We start from the raw sequence: 20,168 nt of genomic DNA on the forward strand, positions 1-20,168 counted from the left end.
TTTCTTGCTCTCCTTATTCATTCTCTATTGTCAAACTCACTCACCCAATAACCTGTTACAGTAGGATATTATGAAGCTTTGAAGTTCTTGCATATGATGAAGAACATTGTTTGGTGGTACTGGCAATCATGACATCATCCGCATAAAGTTCCGTGGAACTTAGGTCTCGAATGATTGTGTACATTACTCAAATAAGGAGCAGAGGTGAAGAACACCAACTTTGATATAATGAAGATACATCGTGGCAAAGCAAGGAAGAAGATGATCCAATTTTTCCTTATCCTGCTCTTCTAACATCAAGACTGAAGATTTTTCAATGTATATTGAAGCCCACTCTCCTGATGAAGCTGGAAGCAAAAATGAACTTGTCAGAGGCTGAGAAGAATAGAGAGCCCGTCTGTTTGAAGATGTGCTTTTGTGTTTTCTCCCTATTTCTTCTTCTTCCCACACTAACCTGCTACTTAGTTTATTCCTTAACAGACTTGCTGATGAAGAATCCTTGTACAGTTGTTTAACACTTGTATAAACCTCGCATAAGCATTGCGTATTTTTCTTACTAATAAACATGGGATATACATTGTATTATTATACTGCACATATACACTCGTTCCAAGCTGTAGGAATCTCTTCCTGCAGTTCACTGGCATATTTCTTCACATTCACCGCCTTTACGATTGCTTTTGCTAGTTATCTAGAAGCAGAACCTTTCAAGAAGCCGCGTGGTAGCAAGAACAGAACAATAACACAGATATTTCAGCGGTATCTTGTTCTCACTTGTAATAATTATGTCACCATTAATAAGTACTAACCTCTTTCTGCCCTTATGTCTGTAGTGCTGTGAGAACACGATACAGTAAAATACCAGTATAACAACACTTTGGGGGCCTCAGAAATAAATTTGTTATAGTGAAATTTTGTTATACTGAAATAAGTCAATTCTTAAGCACTCGCCCATTGCTAAACCTGTTGAAGAATCTACATTATTTCAACACAAATTTACACATAAAAAACTTTAATACTGTATTTATTAAATGAGAGGCAAATTAGGATACATATGTTTACATAAGTAATGATACAAAGTACAGGTACTAGCAAGAAGTTTTCAGCATCTCAAATTTTACCCTGTACCGATACATTACCTGAACTTCATTTTTTGAAAAAGTCTGTGATTTTCTTCTGAATACTCCCAGACACAAACGAATATTCAAGGTAGTCAGCAACCACTGCACTTCAATTTAACACAGATTCTGGCACAACACTTCGTGACAGAAGAAAATCCTAAAGACTACGTGCCATGTTTGTTGCCTGCACAGAGTCAAACTCTGCTGAACACTTTGAGACACATCTTCCTCTTCCACCTCATCATCACATGGATTCCTATCACTTATAATATCTGCTACAATCTGTTCTTCAGTGAATTTCTTTTCCACTAACACATCACAGTCCACGTTCACATAATCAGTAAGATTTACACTTGTTGGCACATCCAACTTTTCACACAAATGCTTCCCGTTCTCCTCTGTTTCTGTATCCAACTCTTCACTTTCTGCGATGTTGTCTTCTTCATAACCCACTCCAGCTTTTCTAAAGCAGTTCCTGATTAGCTCTTCTTTCAGTGATCTCCAAGCAGCACTGAACATCTGCAGTGCTTCCAATAAGTTGACATTAATGTCTCTCTCTAAGGCAATGTTACATAGCATACACCGGACCACACAAGCTCGGTAATGCCGCCTCACCATGTGAATTATCCCCTGATACAGTGGCTGCAGAACTGAGGTAGTATTTGGAGGCAAAAATAAAATGTTCACAATTTTGAGAGGAGTAATTGTCTAGGATGAGAAGAATTCTCCTCTTTTTGGCCTTCATCCGACGTTCCAGGCAAAACAGCCACTCTTCGAAGATCACTGATGTCATCCGTGCCTTTTTGTTTTGCCTATGTTCACAGGGCAGATGTTGTACTCCCTTGGAGCACCTTGGCTTCCCTAACTTCCCAATTATGAGAGGCTTCAGTTTATCCACCCCTGTGGAGTTGGTGCACAAAAGAGCTGTTATCCGTTCTTTGGAGCTTTTGCCCCCAAAATACTTATTCCTTTGAATTCAAGGGTTTTGTTCGGCATTAATTTGTAGAGTAGTGCAATCTCATCTGCATTATAAATATCCGCCAGCGAATATTCCTTCAAGGCAGCTGATAGTGTCTCCATCCGCCATGAAGATGCCTCTTCCTTTAGGACACTGTTTGCTTTGCCATTTACAACCTTGTGGGAAATGCCATATATTTCCTGGAACCTATGAAGCCAACCAGTACTCCCCATAAATTCCAGAAATCCAAGCAAATGTGCAAAGGATTGTGCACGTTCGGATAACAGTGGGACATTGACAGGAATGTTTCTGGTTCGCATTTCTACAAACCACGTAGAAACGGCTTTGTCTACCTCCCCATAGTCTGCTGTCCTCATCTTCTTTCGTTGTGGGCCAAGGGCATCACGAACGAACAACGCCTCGTGAGACGTGAATAAACGGAATGCAGTACTTAAGGTAAAACCGTAACGTTCATTGGTTGATTGTAAATGTGGCGTTCCTACCCAGCCAATAGAATTACTTCTTACATATTGATTACTTTGAAATCCATATCCAGCTCGGCCAGTTGCGTACATGTATGTATGGAAAATGGCTACCTGAACCGTATCCTGTAAACGCGAATACTGCAATCCAATCTGCGCAGCCCAGTATTTGAAGATACTGGTATTTTTATCAATAGAAAATTGGCTTTAATATGCTTTCTTTGTATAAGAAATTAATCCTACATACAGTAGAACCTTGATAATTCAAAATCAATTATTTAAAAATCTTGTTCCCAGAAACATAAGGTATGGTTTTGCATGTTTTTTCAGTTGTTTAGTTCGAAATATGGATAATTCATAATTTGTAGAACAATGTCGGCCCCGTTACCGAAATTCAGACCCTTAATTCAAAACTGCCTTTACTACATTTAAAAAAAAATAGTATTTTACAGAGTAACCTAAATTCAACATTTATCCGCATCATGATAGAACATGTCTTCTGGAACGTGCAGGGTAGCTTTCCACACTTTCACTCACTTCAGTGTGTCTATAGTGTGCTTCATATTTGCTAGGTTCGAGTGAAATCTTAATTCTTCTGTATTCAGCCTTTTAAGGAACGCCACAATATCACGTAGCAGGCAGTGTGCGGAGAAGCATACTCCATGAAAACTGGCGGTCCCGAAAGTTGGCAAAAAACGTGGCTCATATAATCAATATCGATATAGTTGGTCCGTTATTGGACATTATAAATTTTCCAGCTAACTCATTCCTGGTTGCCAGCGTTTCGCCCCAGTGTGCCAAGTTGGGCTCATCAGTTGTAATGACACACCCACCAAGACGCATGGCTAGTGCATACCGTGGAGGCCACTGTGTAGGCTTTTGTGAGCCACCAGCAGTGCCAATGCACTATGAGAGACTTTGTCTCATTTTCAAAAATTGATGCCTGCCTGGCCATCAGATGATAAAGATGTTGATTCCCATAGGGAAAATGTATAATGTCCAATAATGGACCAACTATATTGGTATTACAAATTTACTCATTCGGAAGAAATATTTCAGGTTCCCTATGGGAATCAACATCTTTATCATATAATCAATTCGTGCGCACCGAACGATATTGTCAGTGCCCACGAAACTGCATTGTTTCTTTTAATGCAGGGCCGAAACGGACTTATGATTTTAAAGGAGAGAAGTGCCAGCTGGATTGGAGTCATTTTACTCTATTGCAGTGCATGCGGAAACAAGAGACTTTATCCCCTTGTCATAGGAAACTTCGATAAGCCGCGATGTTTTAAGGGCGTCGGGCACTTTCCGTGAAAGTACAGGGCATATAAGATGCATGCAATACAGTAATCCAATGAATAAACCACTTGCACACGAGAGCCAACATAGATTTCTCCTCGCCTTTGAATCATGCTTTGTTTTTCTTTCGTTGTGTGAGGTTATGTTTGTCAGTGAGTTATCCGAGTGCATTATCTGAATACTGTAAATGCACCTTGTTGGATACATTTTGAAAATAGTTTTTTCCATGACATTTGAAAGGTTTAAGCTGAGAATCAAGGTTAATTGCGTGCAGTAACGGGTCTTAGAATATTTTGTGATGCGACAAGGGTTGGCATTTCTGAATTAAAAGTTGACGGTTAATTCAGAGTCCGATTTTTGCATCCCAACAACTTGGAATTAACGAGGCTTTACTGTAATGACGTTCAGTACCGGTACACCACAACTGAATAAGAATCTTCACGTGCTGTTGGGTAGGAAACCTGCTTGTCAGACTTGTGATGTGTTTGCTTACTTTCCCCCAATTCGTTATCCGGTAGTTTCACCTGTGTGGTGTATAGAGTGTGCCGTGTGGTATTAGCTGTATAGAAATATGTTGTGCGATATACCCGGCGATTAAAACAGGATGAATTTCAATTATATTTTTAAGAAAAAGGCTACATTTTAATTCGTTATACTGAAATTTCGAAATTCGTTACAATGAAATATTTTAACACATGTTAAATGGGGAAAAGGGAAGGGGCCTAAAATAATTTTGCTATTCTGAACATTTCGTTAACTGGTGTTTGTTACAACGATATTTTATGGTATAGAGCCACCTTTGGAGCTTTCATTAAGTCATTTTTGTCTGTAGTCATGAAAATTTGAGCATACTCTTTCGTAAATAAATATTTCATTTTAGAACTTTAGTCATCTAGGAGAAATGGATCACTCCATCTCTTAAAATGTTTTAGGTTACGAATATGTCCAGCCTCCATAACCTCTAAATATTGTATGCCTTCTCTGTTACAAATATCGTGGAGATCGTAAACAATATTTTCCATTCTTTCAACGTGTAGTTAATGGACAAGTCGGATATTTTAACACGATTATATTACCACAGACAGTAAATACCACTCATTTCTTTTTCGTCACTTGCTGCTATACAATGCTTATACAAGGGTCCTGGTCTATATAAGCAATTCAGTGTATAAATGTAACGGATGTATACACAGGAGGCTTATACACGGTTTATTAGTAACAAATTGCACATAAACAGTGTATAAACCTTGTATAAAAGTTATACACCCTTTATTAGTAAGACTGCTAGTGTTTCTTTCAGTGTTCATATAGTACCTGTTTTGTTTAGATTACTACTTTTTTTCCCTCTGTCATAGAATATGGCCAATTTTTAATGTTTTTTCCAGAGAAGTGCCCATGTGTAAGGCTGAGTCTCCTGCTCCTGCCGTTTCTTTGGACAGACTCAAATCTCTCCTGGCTTCTCAGCTCAAGGCCTGTCTCTCCAGGTAAGCATCCCTTTTCTAATTTCATGGCATATTTTCCTACGCTGCGTTTAAAAGGAGTTAAAAAGTAACTCTCCAGAAAAATCTACCAAGCTTTATTCAGCTCTCATGTCATTTTTTTATATGCCTCATAAAACTGGAGGTGGTATGACAAGGGATTTGAACCATTTTTCTTCCAAATCTGTATATAAAATAAGAGTTTTGTCTGTACATTGCTCAGAATTTGAAAAGAATGGTATTTCTGTATCAGTCATGTCCGCAAGTGACAAGGAAATGAATGCACTTTTACTTCTCCGTAATTTGTCTGTATGTATGTATGTACATGCATCACAGGAAAATGGCTGAAGATAATTTAATGAAAATCGGTATGTGAAGTTGGAAGATGAGCCACTACAATCTAGGCTATAAATCATTTTATTCACGCTGAGTGAAACGGTAGTTTAGGGGAAGGCCTAAAATTTAATTTTAATATATTTTTTATTATTAGCAGTCCTGTCGATAAATACTACATAACTAAAGTTATATAGAATTAAATTTCCGATCATTTATGTCTTACCGAGCTCGATAGCTGCAGTCGTTTAAGTGCGGCCAGTATCCAGTATTCGGGAGATAGTAGGTTCGAATCCCACTGTCGGCAGCCCTGAAAATGGTTTTCCGTGATTTCCCATTTTCACACCAGGCAAATGCTGGGGCTGTACCTTAATTAAGGCCACGGACGCTTCCTTCCCACTCCTAGCCCTTCCCTGTCCCATCGTCGCCATAAGACCTATCAGTGTCGGTGCGACGTAAAGCAACTAGCAAAAAAAAAATTTATGTCTTATACATTTTTACCGTACCGGCTATGATAACACAGATATTCATGAATTTGTATTTTTCGTGCTAAGTCCATATCAGCGCCAAGCCACGAGAAAATGGGTTAACAGAATTTAATGAAAATCAGTATATAGCGCCGGGGAATAAGAAAATACAGTCGAAGCTTTAAATAATTTTACTCACCCTGGATGAAATTATAGTTTAGGGGAAAGCGCGTAAAATTTAATTTTTAAATACCTATGTTTTTGGCCCCATCGAAAAGTACTACATAGCAAAAGTTATAGAGAGTACAATTTCCGATTATTTATGTTTTATTCAGTTTTACCGTACCGACTACAATAAAAGTGGTATTTCAGTGTCGGAAGAAAACTAAATGTGAAGGCCAACAATATCGAATGTGCATAACATTGATCAACAATAATATTATATTGACCATTGTTTGTCGTAATGTTCTTTGTCTCTTATGCTGCCACTCAACTCTGATAGATGGGGTTAACGTACTGCTGCGTGCTGAGTATAACAGCCTGCCTGAATATTGGCGCGAAATAGCTGGGGAGTTAGAAAACTTTCTTCTTTAGCATGCCATTCCTCTTATTTATACATTTTCTGATACTGCTGGTATGTAACACACTGGTTCATCATAGTATTACAGCTGTTCGATCCCTACTCTGACACGCTGTTTTGAATGATCAGTGTGCACACTTAAGGCAGAGACTCACTCAGTAGTAGTAGTAGTAGTAGTAGTAGTATGGCCTGGTCTAGAATCATCATTTAGGCCTATTCCAAATTATAGCGCCACAATTCTTTAAATAACTCAAAATTCAACCCTGAAAAGAGCCGTTTCTTAAGAAAAGCTTCTTCCCCTTCACTTTTATTAAATTCTACATTCATTTTATTCCAAATTAACAGTGAAGAGGGGGTTTATCCTCTGGCTTGGATGAAGAATTTGCCCCCAAGTCGGATAGATTTTTCCACTGCCAGTGTAGTGAATTGAGATTTTCCAACTCATCAGGTACTCCTAGGAAACAGTTTAGTAAAAGGGCATATTTTTTGCCGTGGTACTCTCAACTATTCCACACACACACACACTCTCCGCGCCGAGAAAAGACGGAGAGTGTTCACGGATGACGGCTGACTTGGTCATTCCAGCTCTGGAACTCTCGACTGTTAGATCGGCAGCGTAGTACTGTTCATTAAAAGTGAGCAAATGTCTGGTTTTTCATTTGCCCGAGTATTTCATATGAAAGCTTTGCTTTTAATCGCGCCATTCCTACTGACATCATTGTAATGACCTATGTTAATTTCAGTTGAGAAAACCACCAAGTCAGTCTTTCTGAGAATGTAAAGCAGGTGGAGAGTGAGTGTCTGCCATTATAATGAAAACTCCCCAACCTCATTGTGACTGATGGTACCATTACAATGAAAATTCCCTAACCCATTCTTCACATGAGAAAATACATTTGGTTAAGAGCTATGCACCGGGCGAGTTGGTCGTGCGTGTAGAGGCGCACAGCTGTGAGCTTGCATCCGGGAGATAGTAGGTCCGAATCCCACTATCAGCAGCCCTGAAAATGGTTTTCCGTGGTTTCCCATTTTCACACCAGGCAAATGCTGGGGCTGTACCCTAATTAAGGCCATGGCCGCTTCCTTTCAACTCCTAGACCTTTCCTATCCCATCATTGCCATAAGACCTATCTGTGTCGGTGTGACGTAAAGCCCCTAGCAAAAAAAAAAAAAAAAGAAAAAGCTATGCAATTTAATACAATCTTGCTCACAACGTGTACACTACCTAACCTAGAATTCTGTATACAATGTAGAATTCCGTAGCGAAGCACGGGTACATCAGCTAGTAAATAAATAAATAAATAAATAGTTGATTTTAGCATTTAAAAATTATATTTAGCATTTTGTAGCATTATTTATGTTTAACATATTTTGTGTTTAATGAAGGAAGTTGCTTTTTGATTGGAAAATTATGTTTAAATATCAACTGCTGGATTTTCTAGATTTTTCAGTTTAAATTCATAACCATTATCCATTTCCCATTTTCATCTCCCACTAGGTTGAGATGTTTATGGTACCTAACCATCCTTTATCCAACTACCATTGTCTATAATATTAAAATCTAATTTTTATTTTTAAGGTTTTCCACCTTTTCAATAAAATATATTTTCTTATTACATTAGAAATTTTACAGTATTGTGAACCGAAGCATCATCGACTCAACCACATGATGAACAAAAGGAGAAATGTGATATATATGAACCCACAATTCCATACTATGCCGAGAAATATCATCTGGACTCCATAGATGTGTTAGGATTGATGATAGGAGCAAGAGGCACCATCACTCACACATTCCACAACTTTTGTAAGAAATTTAATTTGCATAACCAATTCATTAGGGACATTGGGTTTGCAGCCCTGAAAGGATCATTAGCAATAGTAAAAAATCATTTATACTCCTAGCTATATATCTTTGTCCTATGACGAATTTCTCATGGATTTCATAACTATTGACTGATACAGTTTTTTATTATTTAGGCTTTTCTGTAGTATACCTATTTACATACATACATACATTATCATTATAGACTGTTATGCCTTTCAGTGTTCAGTCTTCAAGCCTCTGTGAATTTACAAAACGTCGCCACAATCCTCGATTTGCAACTAGTGTTGTGGCCTCATTTAGTTCTATACCTCTTATCTTTAAATCATTAGAAACAGAGTCTAACCATCATCGTCTTGGTCTCCTTCTACTTCTCTTACCCTCCATAGCAGAGTCCATTATTCCCCTAGATAACCCATCCTCCTCCATTCGCCTCACATGACCCCACTACCGAAGCCGGTTTATGCGTTCAGCTTCATCCATCAAGTTCATTCCTAAATTAGCCTTTGTTTCCTCATTCCGAGTACCCTCCTGCCATTTTTCCCACCTGTTTGTACCAGCAATCATTCTTGCTACTTTCATGTCTGTTACTTCTAACTTATGAATAAGATATCCTGAGTCAACCCAGCTTTCGCTTCCGTAAAGCAAAGTTGGTCTGAAAACAGACTGATGTAAAGATAGTTTCGTCTGGGAGCTGACTTCCTTCTTACAGAATACTGCTGATCGCAACTGCGAGCTCACTGCATTAGGTTTACTACACCTTGATTCAATCTCACTATATTACCATCCTGGGAGAACACACAACCTAAATACTTCAAATTGTTGACCTGTTCTAGCTTTGTATCACCAATCTGACATTCAGTTCTGTTGAATTTCTTACCTACTGACATCAATTTAGACTTCGAAAGGCTATTTTTCATACCATACTCATTGCACCTATTTTCAAGTTCCTAGATATTAGACTGAAGGCTTTCGGCACAGTCTGCCATTAAGACCAAGTCGTCAGCATAGGCCAAACTGCTTACTACATTTCCACCTAACTGAATCCCTCCCTGCCATTTTATACCTTTCAGCAGATGATCCATATAAACTACGAATTGCAAAGGTGAAAGATTGCAGCCTTGTCTAACCCCTGTAAGTACCCTGAACCAAGAACTCATCCTACCATCAATTCTCACTGAAGCCCAATTGTCAACATAAATGCCTTTGATTGATTTTAATAATCTGCCTTTAATTCCATAGTCTCCCAGTATGGCAAACATCTTTTCCCTCGGTACCCTGTCATATGCTTTCTCTAGATCTACGAAACATAAACACAACTGCCTATTCCTCTCGTAGCATTTTTCGATTAACTAGCGCATACTGAAAATCTGTGGTCTGAAACCACACTGGTTTTCATCCAACTTCCTCTTAACGACTGATCGCACCCTCACTTCCAAGATGCCAGTGAATACTTTGCCTGGTGTACTAATCAATGAGATACCTCGATAGTTGTTGCAATCCTTCCTGTTCCCTTGCTTATAGATAGGTGCAATTACTGCTTTTGTCCAATCTGAAGGTACCTTACCAACAATCCACGCTAATTTTGCTACTCTATGAAGCCATTTCATCCCTGCCTTTCCACTATACTTCAGCTTTTCAGGTCTAATTTCATTTATTCCTGCTACCTTATGACAGTGGAGTTTATTTACCATCCTTTCCACTTCCTCAAGGTTAATTTCACCAACATAATTTTCGTCCTCCCCATGAGCTTGGCTGTTTACAACACCACCAGGATGATTTCCTTTTACATTGAGAAGATGTTCAAAATATTCCCTCCACCTCTCCAGTGATCCCTGGGATCTATTATGAGTTCACCTGAATGACTCAAAACACTGTTCATTTCCTTTTTCCCCTCCCTTCCTAAGATTCTTTATTACTGTCCAGAAAGGTTTCCCTGCTGCTTGACCTAGCCTTTCCAAGTTATTACCAAAATCTTCCCATGACTTCTTTTTGGATTCAACAACTATTTGTTTTGCTCTGTTTCTTTCATATACATACAAATCCCTGTCTGCCTCGGCCCTTGTTTGGAGCCATTTCTGATAAGCCTTCTTTTTACGTTTACAAGCTGCTCTCACTTCATCATTCCACCAAGATGTTCGCCTTTTCCCATCTTTACACACAGTTGTTCGTAGGCATTCCCTTGATGTTTCTACTACAGCAACCCTGTATGCCACCCATTCACTTTCTATATCCTGAACCTGCTTACTGTCTACTGTTCGAAACTTCTCATATCCATGTACTTCTGTCTAATTTCTTCGTCCTGGAGATTTTCTACCCTTATTCGTTTGCAGACAGATTTCACTTTCTCTATCCTAGGCCTAGAGATACTTAGTTCATTACAGATCAGATAGTGGTCTGTATCATAAAAGAAATCCGTGGAAAATTTGTTCATTCCTAACAGATTTCCTGAATTCGAAGTCTGTTAAGATATAGTCTATTATGGATCTGGTACCCCTAGCCTCCCATGTGTAGCGGTGAATAGCCTTATGCTTGAAGAATGTATTCGTAACAGCTAAACCCATACTAGCTCAGAAGTCCAGCAAATGCTTGCCATTCCCATTAGCTTCCATATCTTCTCCTCATTTACCAATCACCCTTTCGTATCCTTCAGTTCTATTCCCAACTCTCGCATTGAAATTGCCCATTAGCACTATTCTATCCTTGCTGTTGACCCTGACCACGATGTCACTCAATGCTTCATAAAACTTGTCAACTTCATCCTCATCTGCACCCTCACATGGTGAATACACGGACACAATTCTTGTCCTAATTCCTCCAACTGACAAATCTACCCACATCATTCGCTCATTTACGTGCCTAACAGGAACTATGTTGCGTGCAATGGTATTCCTGATAAAGAGCCCTACCCCAGACTCTGCCCTTCCCTTTCTAACACCTGTCAAGTACACTTTATAATCTCCTATCTCTTCCTCATTATCTCCCCTTACCCGAATATCACTTACTCCTAGCACATCCAGATGCATCCTCTTTGCTGACTTAGCCAGTTCTACCTTCTTTCTTCCATAATCCTCATTAATATTGATAGCTCCCCATCGAATTCCATTTCATTCGCCAAGTTGTTTCCAAGGAGTCCCTCGCCTGTCAAATGGGAGTGGGACTCCATTACTCCCATAGGTCCGAGGCTTGCTTAAAGTGTTCTGAGCTCGGTAAATTCATGAAGCAGGATGCTGCCCTACTTGCACATAGTCCAAGTGAGGATCTCTCCTCTAACGGGTTATGGACCACCGGTGGATTGTATAGTCCTAGCCGCCTGAGCACAAGGAGGGCCACGACTCAGAATATGTCCGAGATGCCCACTCCCATTCCATAGCAACTGGTATCCCGACTCTCAGGACCACTTACTAGGCCACTCAGCCGTTGCCCATGGTTCACGAACTAGGACATGACTACAGTAACCCACAAACCTGAACCATATATATACCTATTTATAGACACATTTTAAACAGCCCTTGCAATTACTAATCAAAATTTTTATGTAGTTTTGTCTTTTTGGCAGCCTCCAAATGGGGAAACAGAAATAAATGCATTTCTTTAATAATAACAGGGTGGCCACCCGTATGGAAAACCGGGGAAACCGGGAAATGTCAGGGAATTCGAAAAATGACTGGAAAACCGGGAAATACAAAGTATGTTACAAGTGTTTATTTATATATCCACCTATTCAATACAAAGAGATCTTTTTAGAAATTAAATATTATTATAAAATGTTAAGGGACATGTTTCGCCCATATTAAGGGCATCATCAGCCTCAAATTCAAACCTGTATGGTGAAAAATCAGGATCCTGATTGCTCTTACAAGCCATAAAAGGAGGATATCATTATAGGTGTCAGTCTAAACATGCAAAATATTAGAATGTCCTTGGCTAAAATTGCAGTATCAAGCTGCATGTCATAAGTTCACATGAATATACTTTCCGAAGGGTTGAAAAACTTGTTGGGGTAGGGCAGTAAACAGCTCAGTCTTTATAATGAAACAGAAATGTGCCTCCTTGAAGATGATAAGAAAAAGCAAAGCTGATACACTGTTACAGATGTCAATATCGTATGTTGTGATAAGACAACAGATCTCTTAAATGGCTGTTCAGCTGCCTATATTCTATTTAACTGGCTGAAGGAGTGAAAGTCGAATGTGTTATGAGAAGATAACAGTCTTCCTTACGTAATTGTGGGAGCAAGGGAAAAGCATTCGGTTGTCTATAGATGTATTTATCTTATTTGAAGGACGAAAGTCGAAGGTTTATCGACGTTGATAGAGCTCTTTGGTGTGAAGTCTGTAACAAGAGGAGAGTGAATGCTTAGGAAGGTATTTTTGAAGAGAATGTGGGTTTAAAGAAAGGTAAAACATGGAAAATGTATAAAAACACTTACCCTTTCGTCTGTGAAGCAAGATTTAAAATAAAGTGACATCACATTGTAAGATGAAGGTTGTTTGTTGGTTAGGAGATTTTGAGTTTGTGAAGTATATTTGTATGTATTCGTTCTTGATCCAGTCAATCCCAAACCACCATTCATATCAATTTATATCGGTTGAGCGTAATCTTGAAACCTGTCTGCCAACTGTATTGCCTACATCACCACGTGGTTAAGTTACCTAACTCGGCGTGTGTGGTATATAGGTTTAATAGTGTTCAATGTAGTTGTAATTTTATTTACATCCGTGTGTTGGTTACCATATAGTTCATCTGTGTACCATACCCCTGTATAGTTCGTGCAAGACACGCGGCAAGAATGTGACTCGGCAAAAATTGACACCGTGGTATCGATCAGCCATAACCTCCTTCTTATGCCGGTCATTAGCCACGAATAATTTATTTCTTTTACACTTTATAATAATGTATCTATTCTTGTTTTAGTGTATGATATTGTTAGGAAGTTTTGTGAATTTGTTTTCACTTGTGTTTTGCGTGTGATTTTCATAGTATGGTATTACATTTTACGAGTGCATCAACTGTTATCGAAGCAGTAGAGTGCTGGCAGCATAGGTAAGGCAGTGCTCACTTGTTTTGCGAACTGTCAGTTTACAAGAAAGTCGTGCGGAGTATAGGACTATTTAATTATTTTTTTTACAATATACTTACTTTTTTCAGCTAACAATGTCTTCATCAAAGCCAAGGAAAACTTTGTTTAATGAAAGGTGGCTGCTTGATGATACATTCAGAACGTGGTTGAAACCCATGGCTCAGGACAAATTTTCAGCATATTGCATAATATGTAAAACATCATTTTCTCTTAGCAAAGTCACATGGTAGGAAAGAAGCATGCCAGTAGTGTCAACTTCAGCCAGTTCTCATCATCCCTTTCAAGTTATTTTAAAAAAGAACATTCGAAAGTGAAGTAAAAAATGACTTAAACTCAGTAGATAATACCCTGGCCGCAAACACAAATTGTCCTCTGCCTGCCACAGCTACCACAACGAACTCTATCACATATGACTCCACTGCTACTGTTTCTGCTTCTTCTTCTTCTTCTTTTTCTTCCATTAAAGAAGGTTCACCAGAGACGAGATGTCTACAGAATTATCTTTCAAGAGAGGAAGTAACCAAAGCTGAGATTATATGTTGCATGCATACGGTTATGCAACACCATTCTTTACGTTCCAGTGAAGCTAGTGTACGTTTGTTCCCAGTAATGTTTCCAGACTCTGAAATAGCTTCGAAAGTTCAACTGCACAGAACAAAAATTGCATATACAATCACTCATGGTTTGGCCCCCTATTTTCATAAGCAAGTTCTTGAGATGTGTCATAAGTGCACACATTTCACCGTTGGTTTTGACGAGTCGCTGAATAAAGTCTCTCAGATGGGCCAAATGGATCTTGTAGTTCGTGGTTTCAATCCTGATACCAATGAAGTATGCACTTCTTATTTTGATTCCGTGTTTCTTGGTCACTCTACCTCCTCAGATTTGTTAAATGGTTTTGTGCGAGCACTGCAGGGGCTCCATCTAAAAAAAACTCTTACAAATTTCAATGGATGGTCCAAATGTTAATAAAAAGTTCCTTCAGGATATTGGTAATTTATTAAGTGATGATCCAGATGCTCCTTTTTTGGTGAACATTGGATCTTGTGGCTTGCATACTGTGCACAATTCATATAAAATAGCAGTAAAAGAAACCCAGTGGAATATTGCCGAGTTTCTTCGTGCTCTTCACTTCTTGTTTTGCTACGTTCCTGCAAGACGTGCTGATTATACACATTATTCAGGTTCAAACGTATTTCCTTTGAAATATTGTGCTATAAGATGGCTTGAAAATTCGAAAGTCATTGAACGTGCTATAGATATTCTACCTAATGTTGACAAATATGTGGAAGGAACAAACACAAACAAGAAAATCCCAAACTGTAACAGCTTCAAAATAGTATCAACTTCAGTTAAAGATCAGCTACTTAAGGCCAAGTTGTCATTTTTATTATCTCTTGTTGGAGATTTGGAACCATTCCTAAAACAGTTTCTGACAGATCTTCCATTTGCACCACTCCTGTATGAATCTCTCATTGCAACAATGAAAAATGTCATGACAAGGTTTGTTAAGTCCGAGTCACTGCAGTCTTCAGGAAATGTCCTCAAAATTAATTTAGACAGTAAAGAAAATCTTCTGCCTGCATCTAAAATTGACATAGGTTATGCTGCTAGAGCAGCACTTCGTGGCACTCCTGGATTAAATGATAGAGATATATTAGTGTTTCGCACAGATTGTCTAAGAGGAATAGTAGCTTTGTGCAAGAAGATACTGGAACGGTCACCACTGGCATATAAACTGACTAAAGGAATTTCTTGTTTTGATCCAAGTGTAGCCAAGCAACCTCTAAGCAGCAAACGGCTAAGGGTAGCTTTAAAAGTCTTTGTTGAAAACAAATGGATCTCGGGTAATGAAGCTGATCATATACAAAGGGAGTTCACTTCTGTGTGTGAGAATGATACTTTCAAAGAAGTAATGAATTCTTTGTCTTCTAAAAATGAGAGATTAGATCACTTTTGGCTCCGTACTGTCTTGCCGACAGTAAATTTGAACACAGAAAAGTTAGCTTCATTTCTCAAAATGATACTAATATTGTTTCATGGAAATGCTTCACTTGAACGTGGTTTTTCTCTGAATAAAGAAATTATTGTAGAGAACATGCTACAAGAATCCCTTGTAGCACAAAGAAGAGTATATGATGCTATCTCAAACCTTGGTGGAATTGAAAAGGTCTCCATTAATAAGAACATGCTCCATGCTGCAAGGAGTGCGCATGCTTTGTACATTAAAATCTAAAGGAGAAACGTGAAGCATTGGAAGCAGCAGATTCTTTGCAAAAAAAATAAGAGAAAGGCCACTTTGTTGCTGAAAGAATTAGAAGAAAAGAAGCGGAGGGTGATGGCAGAAGCTCGACAGTCGTTGCTCGCTATAGATGAAGAAATTTCTTCACTGAAGCAGTAATGGTAATAACTTTTTAAAATCTTAAAGTGAATTAAATTGGACTAAATTAAACTTGCAAGTTTTGAAATTTAATATGTACATTAATTACTCATTTATTTTTTGCATGTTAAGGTTTCAAAATGTATTTTAATATTACGGCCATACCTGGAAACCTATTATAATTTAATTTTTTTGTCATTGTGTGTCAGGGAAAAAATTGTTTTTATGTCTGGAAAACAGGGAAATGTCAGGGAATTTCAAAATCTGGATTTGGTGGACACCCTGAATAATAATTTAATAAATGGGACATGTTTTGCCCTTATATTATTTGCATCAGCAGCCGTGTTTCTTGTCTCAAAATCATGAGAATATAATCAGGATCCTGTTTATATTTGAACTTGCATTACTCCTTAAAATCTAATGAAAGTTATTTAAAATGTCCTTTTGCATTACAATAGGTGTCCACATTTGACTAGTTAAAGATGGCTTACAGGATTTATATATACATACAGTGAAATACTGAAATCTAATATAAAATTATTGGAATAACACTAAAATATTTAAAATTTAAAATTGTTCAACCACTTTGACAGGTTTATGCACTTAGTCTTGTCCACTGGTATATTGATTCATATTTGAACACGTACTCTAAAAATACAATTTTTAATTCACATTGGATGTTCTCTAAGTTATCAATCTGGTTAAATGTCTAGTAAATTTTGTTTTACTATCATACATAAATACCGTTAGCATTGTAAAATAAACTAATAACTAAGTTTGTGACTAATTGAGAGGTGTTGGCTTGTAGAATACAACAGTCCTGTCTTTTGGGGTATATCCTGTTAAATTTATTTGAAACACCTGTGAGTCACTTTTTCATGATTTTACAGTAGAACCTCGATAATTCTAAATTGGTTAATTCAAAATCTCGCCTAGTTCGAAGCAGCTCTCGTTCCCGGAAACATGAGGTACTGTTTTGCATGTTATTTAAATTGTTTAATTCGAAATACGGACAATTCATAATTCGAAGAACAATGTCTGTCCCGTTACCGAAATTCAGACTTTTAATTCAACCCTACCTTTACATTTTGAAAAAAAAAAAAAAGAGTATTTTACAGAGTTATATGAATTCAAAATTTCTCCATGTCATGAAAGAACGCATTATCCACGGAACATGCAGGGGTAACATTCCGCACTTTCACCCACTTCGGTGCGTCTACAGTGTGCTTCATATCTGTTAAGTTCGAGTGGGCTTGTAATTAATTTTGTATTCAGCATTTTAAGGAATGCCACAATATCACATAGCAGGCAGTGTGCGGAGAGGTAGAATCCGTGAACACTGACGATGCCGACACTTGGCGTAAAAGTGTTGCTTATATAATCAGTTCGTAGGCACCAACCAATGTTGTCAGTGCCGATGAAACTGCATTGTTTGTTTATTTTGTTAAATGCTGAGGCCAAACGGACTTATGGTTTTAAAGGAGAGAATTGTTGCCAGCCGGGAAATGTACTGTGTTGTAATGCAGTGCAGACGGAAGTGAGAGACTTCCTTCCCCCATCGTAGGACAGTTTGAAAAGCCACAATGTTTTAAGGGCGTCGGGCACTTTCTGTGCAAGTACAAGGCATCTGAAAATGCAAACAGTACAGTAATCCAAAAGATAAAGCATTTACACAGGGGAGCCAGCATAATTTGTCCTCGCCTTTTAATTTTTTTTTTCCCCTTTCATTGCGTGAGGTTATGTTTGCCATTGTTTTATCCGAGTGCATTATTTGAATAATGTAAATGCATCTTGTTGGATAGATTTCGGAAATATTGTTTTCCATGGCATTTGAAAAGTTTAAACTGAGAATTAAGGTGATTGCATGCATTAATGGGTCTTAGAAGTGCCATGGCGGGAAATCCAATAAGTATAGTCACTGTACTATTGTTGTAATGCGGACGGAAGCGAGAGACTTTCTCCTCTCGTTATAGGGAAGTTCAATAAGTCATGGTGTTTTAAGGGCATCAGGTACTTTCCCTGCAAGTACAACACATCTAAAATGCATACAGTAAAGTAATCCATTGCATAAAGCACTTCCACAGGGGAGCCAGTATAGATTTCTCCTCATCTTTGAATCATGTTTGCTTTCTTTCGATTTCATTGCGTGATGTTATGTTTGCCGGTGAGTTATCCAAGTGCATTATTTGAATACTGTAAATGCACCTTGTTGGATACATTTTGTAAATAGTTTTTTCCCATGGCATTTGAGAGGTTTAAACTGTGAACGAAGGTTAATCGCATGCAGTAACGAGTCTTAGAATATATTGTGACGCCACAAGGGTTGGCATTTCCGAATTACGTGTTGGCGATTAATTCGAAATCATGTCATTCGAAGTCCAATTTTTGAGTCCCAACAACTTGGAATTAACGAGGTTTTACTGTATTATTATTATAGTGTCGAATTGGGCATCTTCCTGAAATTTTAACTTCATAACATGCAGTACCATTCTTCCTCCTTAATTGTGTTCTATCCAGGTTTCTTCTAATTCCAGTATACTTTTCTTGATCATTTCCAACTACCTTAGTTCAGGTCTCCTTGCCTTCCTTCTGTTTATCTGGGTTTCCATCATCTGCTTTGGCATTGTGGCAGGTTGGTTATTATAATTATTTACAAAAAATAAAATGGGATCATGGAAGCAATATATTCAAGTGCTGGACGAGAGGTATACCGTGGATGGTACAAAGGGGGAGGTATAAATAGCAATGTACAGTATACATCCTGGGGTATACGAAATTCCCTGTACTTGCGGCAAGGTATACATTGCCCAAACATGCTGGTCCATTGGTACTTGCATCAAGGAACATGAACGTAATATTTGTCTCAACCAGCCAGACATATCGGCAATAGCTGAGCACTCGCTATAGTCGGGTTATGATGTCATGTTCCAAGATACTCGAGCTCTTACTCACATAAGACACTACAGGTCCAAGATTATACGGGATGCTGTGGAAATACGTAGAAATACTAACAATTTCAACAGGGACACTGGCTATCAATTATGTAATACCCGGTTTCCAGCCATTAAGGATTTACGTAGGTGTTCCCTTCCCTGTCCCTTCACTATTGTTATTTCGTTTCGATGTTTTCCAAATTCGTACGTTCATCACCAGATGTTTCATTCCAGACTTGTGTCAATGTCATACCGTCATATGTGCGTACGCCTGTTATGTTATGTGACCCTCTCAGAATGATTCTGATAGTTCCGTCAGCCTCGGCTTCAAACGCTAGCGATACACCGTGTCCGAGGAGGCGAATGAACGTACCATTTCCACTTCTATTGGGTAACGTCTAAATTATTAGCTCGTTCATTGTTTTAGAAGCCTTTCTCGAGGACAGTCGAAATTTTCTTCTGATGACGTAGAGCATTGTTCGCTGCGAAACATTAGAATTTCATCTTATTTTCTTGACACGGCATAAGCCCAAAAGCCTATATCATGTCTATAATGTACAGTCACGAAAACACAAGGACACTAGGGGATGAACAAGAATTGGCAACTTCGGATAAACAAAATAGATTTATTGAAACACAAGACACAAGTTAAGAATAGTACAGCACCAAAGTATCAAAAGATTAGAACACTTTTCACAACAAATCATGAAGGAAATATTACAAATATCGGTGATAGAGACAGTTTGGATTTCATCCAAGTAACCTTTACAATTATATTCATTAAACAGAACAGATGTTTTCCAACCAGCTGTACAACGTGAAATAAGGAACATTAGGGAAGATTGGAAACAAAATAGAATAGGAGAATGAATTAAAGGTCAGCACTTTAAATTGCAAGTTCTAGAAAACAGATGCATTTAGCCGAACAGGATAAACGTAAACAAGTTCAACAGAAGAGTATTACGCAATACAAGAATGTAAATACATCATAAAGTTTTCGAGATTATTGACACACAGAAAGTTCATTTTCACATAAATTCAAATAGCGTTCCAAACAAAGGAATTAGACATCCAGCTGTTCCCTTATGGATACATAATTGAGTACAACCACTGGAGAACATAGTCATGCGAAGTTTACATTAAGGCCGGTCTCCACTAATTAACATTTAACAGCAACATGTTAAATTTAACATGTTACAATTGTGATTGTGTCTTCCAATTGACTT

At 38.2% G+C, this 20,168-nt stretch overlaps 1 protein-coding gene across 5 annotated transcripts in view; it reads left to right on the plus strand.

Moving 5' to 3' along the window:
- Nucleotides 1-20,168, plus strand: part of LOC137503381 (oocyte zinc finger protein XlCOF28-like) — a 148,506-nt gene that overhangs the window by 89,519 nt on the left and 38,819 nt on the right. For all 5 annotated transcript variants that reach the window (XM_068230970.1, XM_068230973.1, XM_068230972.1 and 2 more), the window contains one exon: nucleotides 5,249-5,347. In XM_068230970.1, coding sequence (XP_068087071.1) covers nucleotides 5,249-5,347 — 99 coding nt within the window. The remainder of the gene's footprint in view (nucleotides 1-5,248; nucleotides 5,348-20,168) is intronic.

The sequence above is a fragment of the Anabrus simplex genome, chromosome X, assembly GCF_040414725.1.
Source record: "Anabrus simplex isolate iqAnaSimp1 chromosome X, ASM4041472v1, whole genome shotgun sequence".
NCBI lineage: Eukaryota > Metazoa > Arthropoda > Insecta > Orthoptera > Tettigoniidae > Anabrus > Anabrus simplex.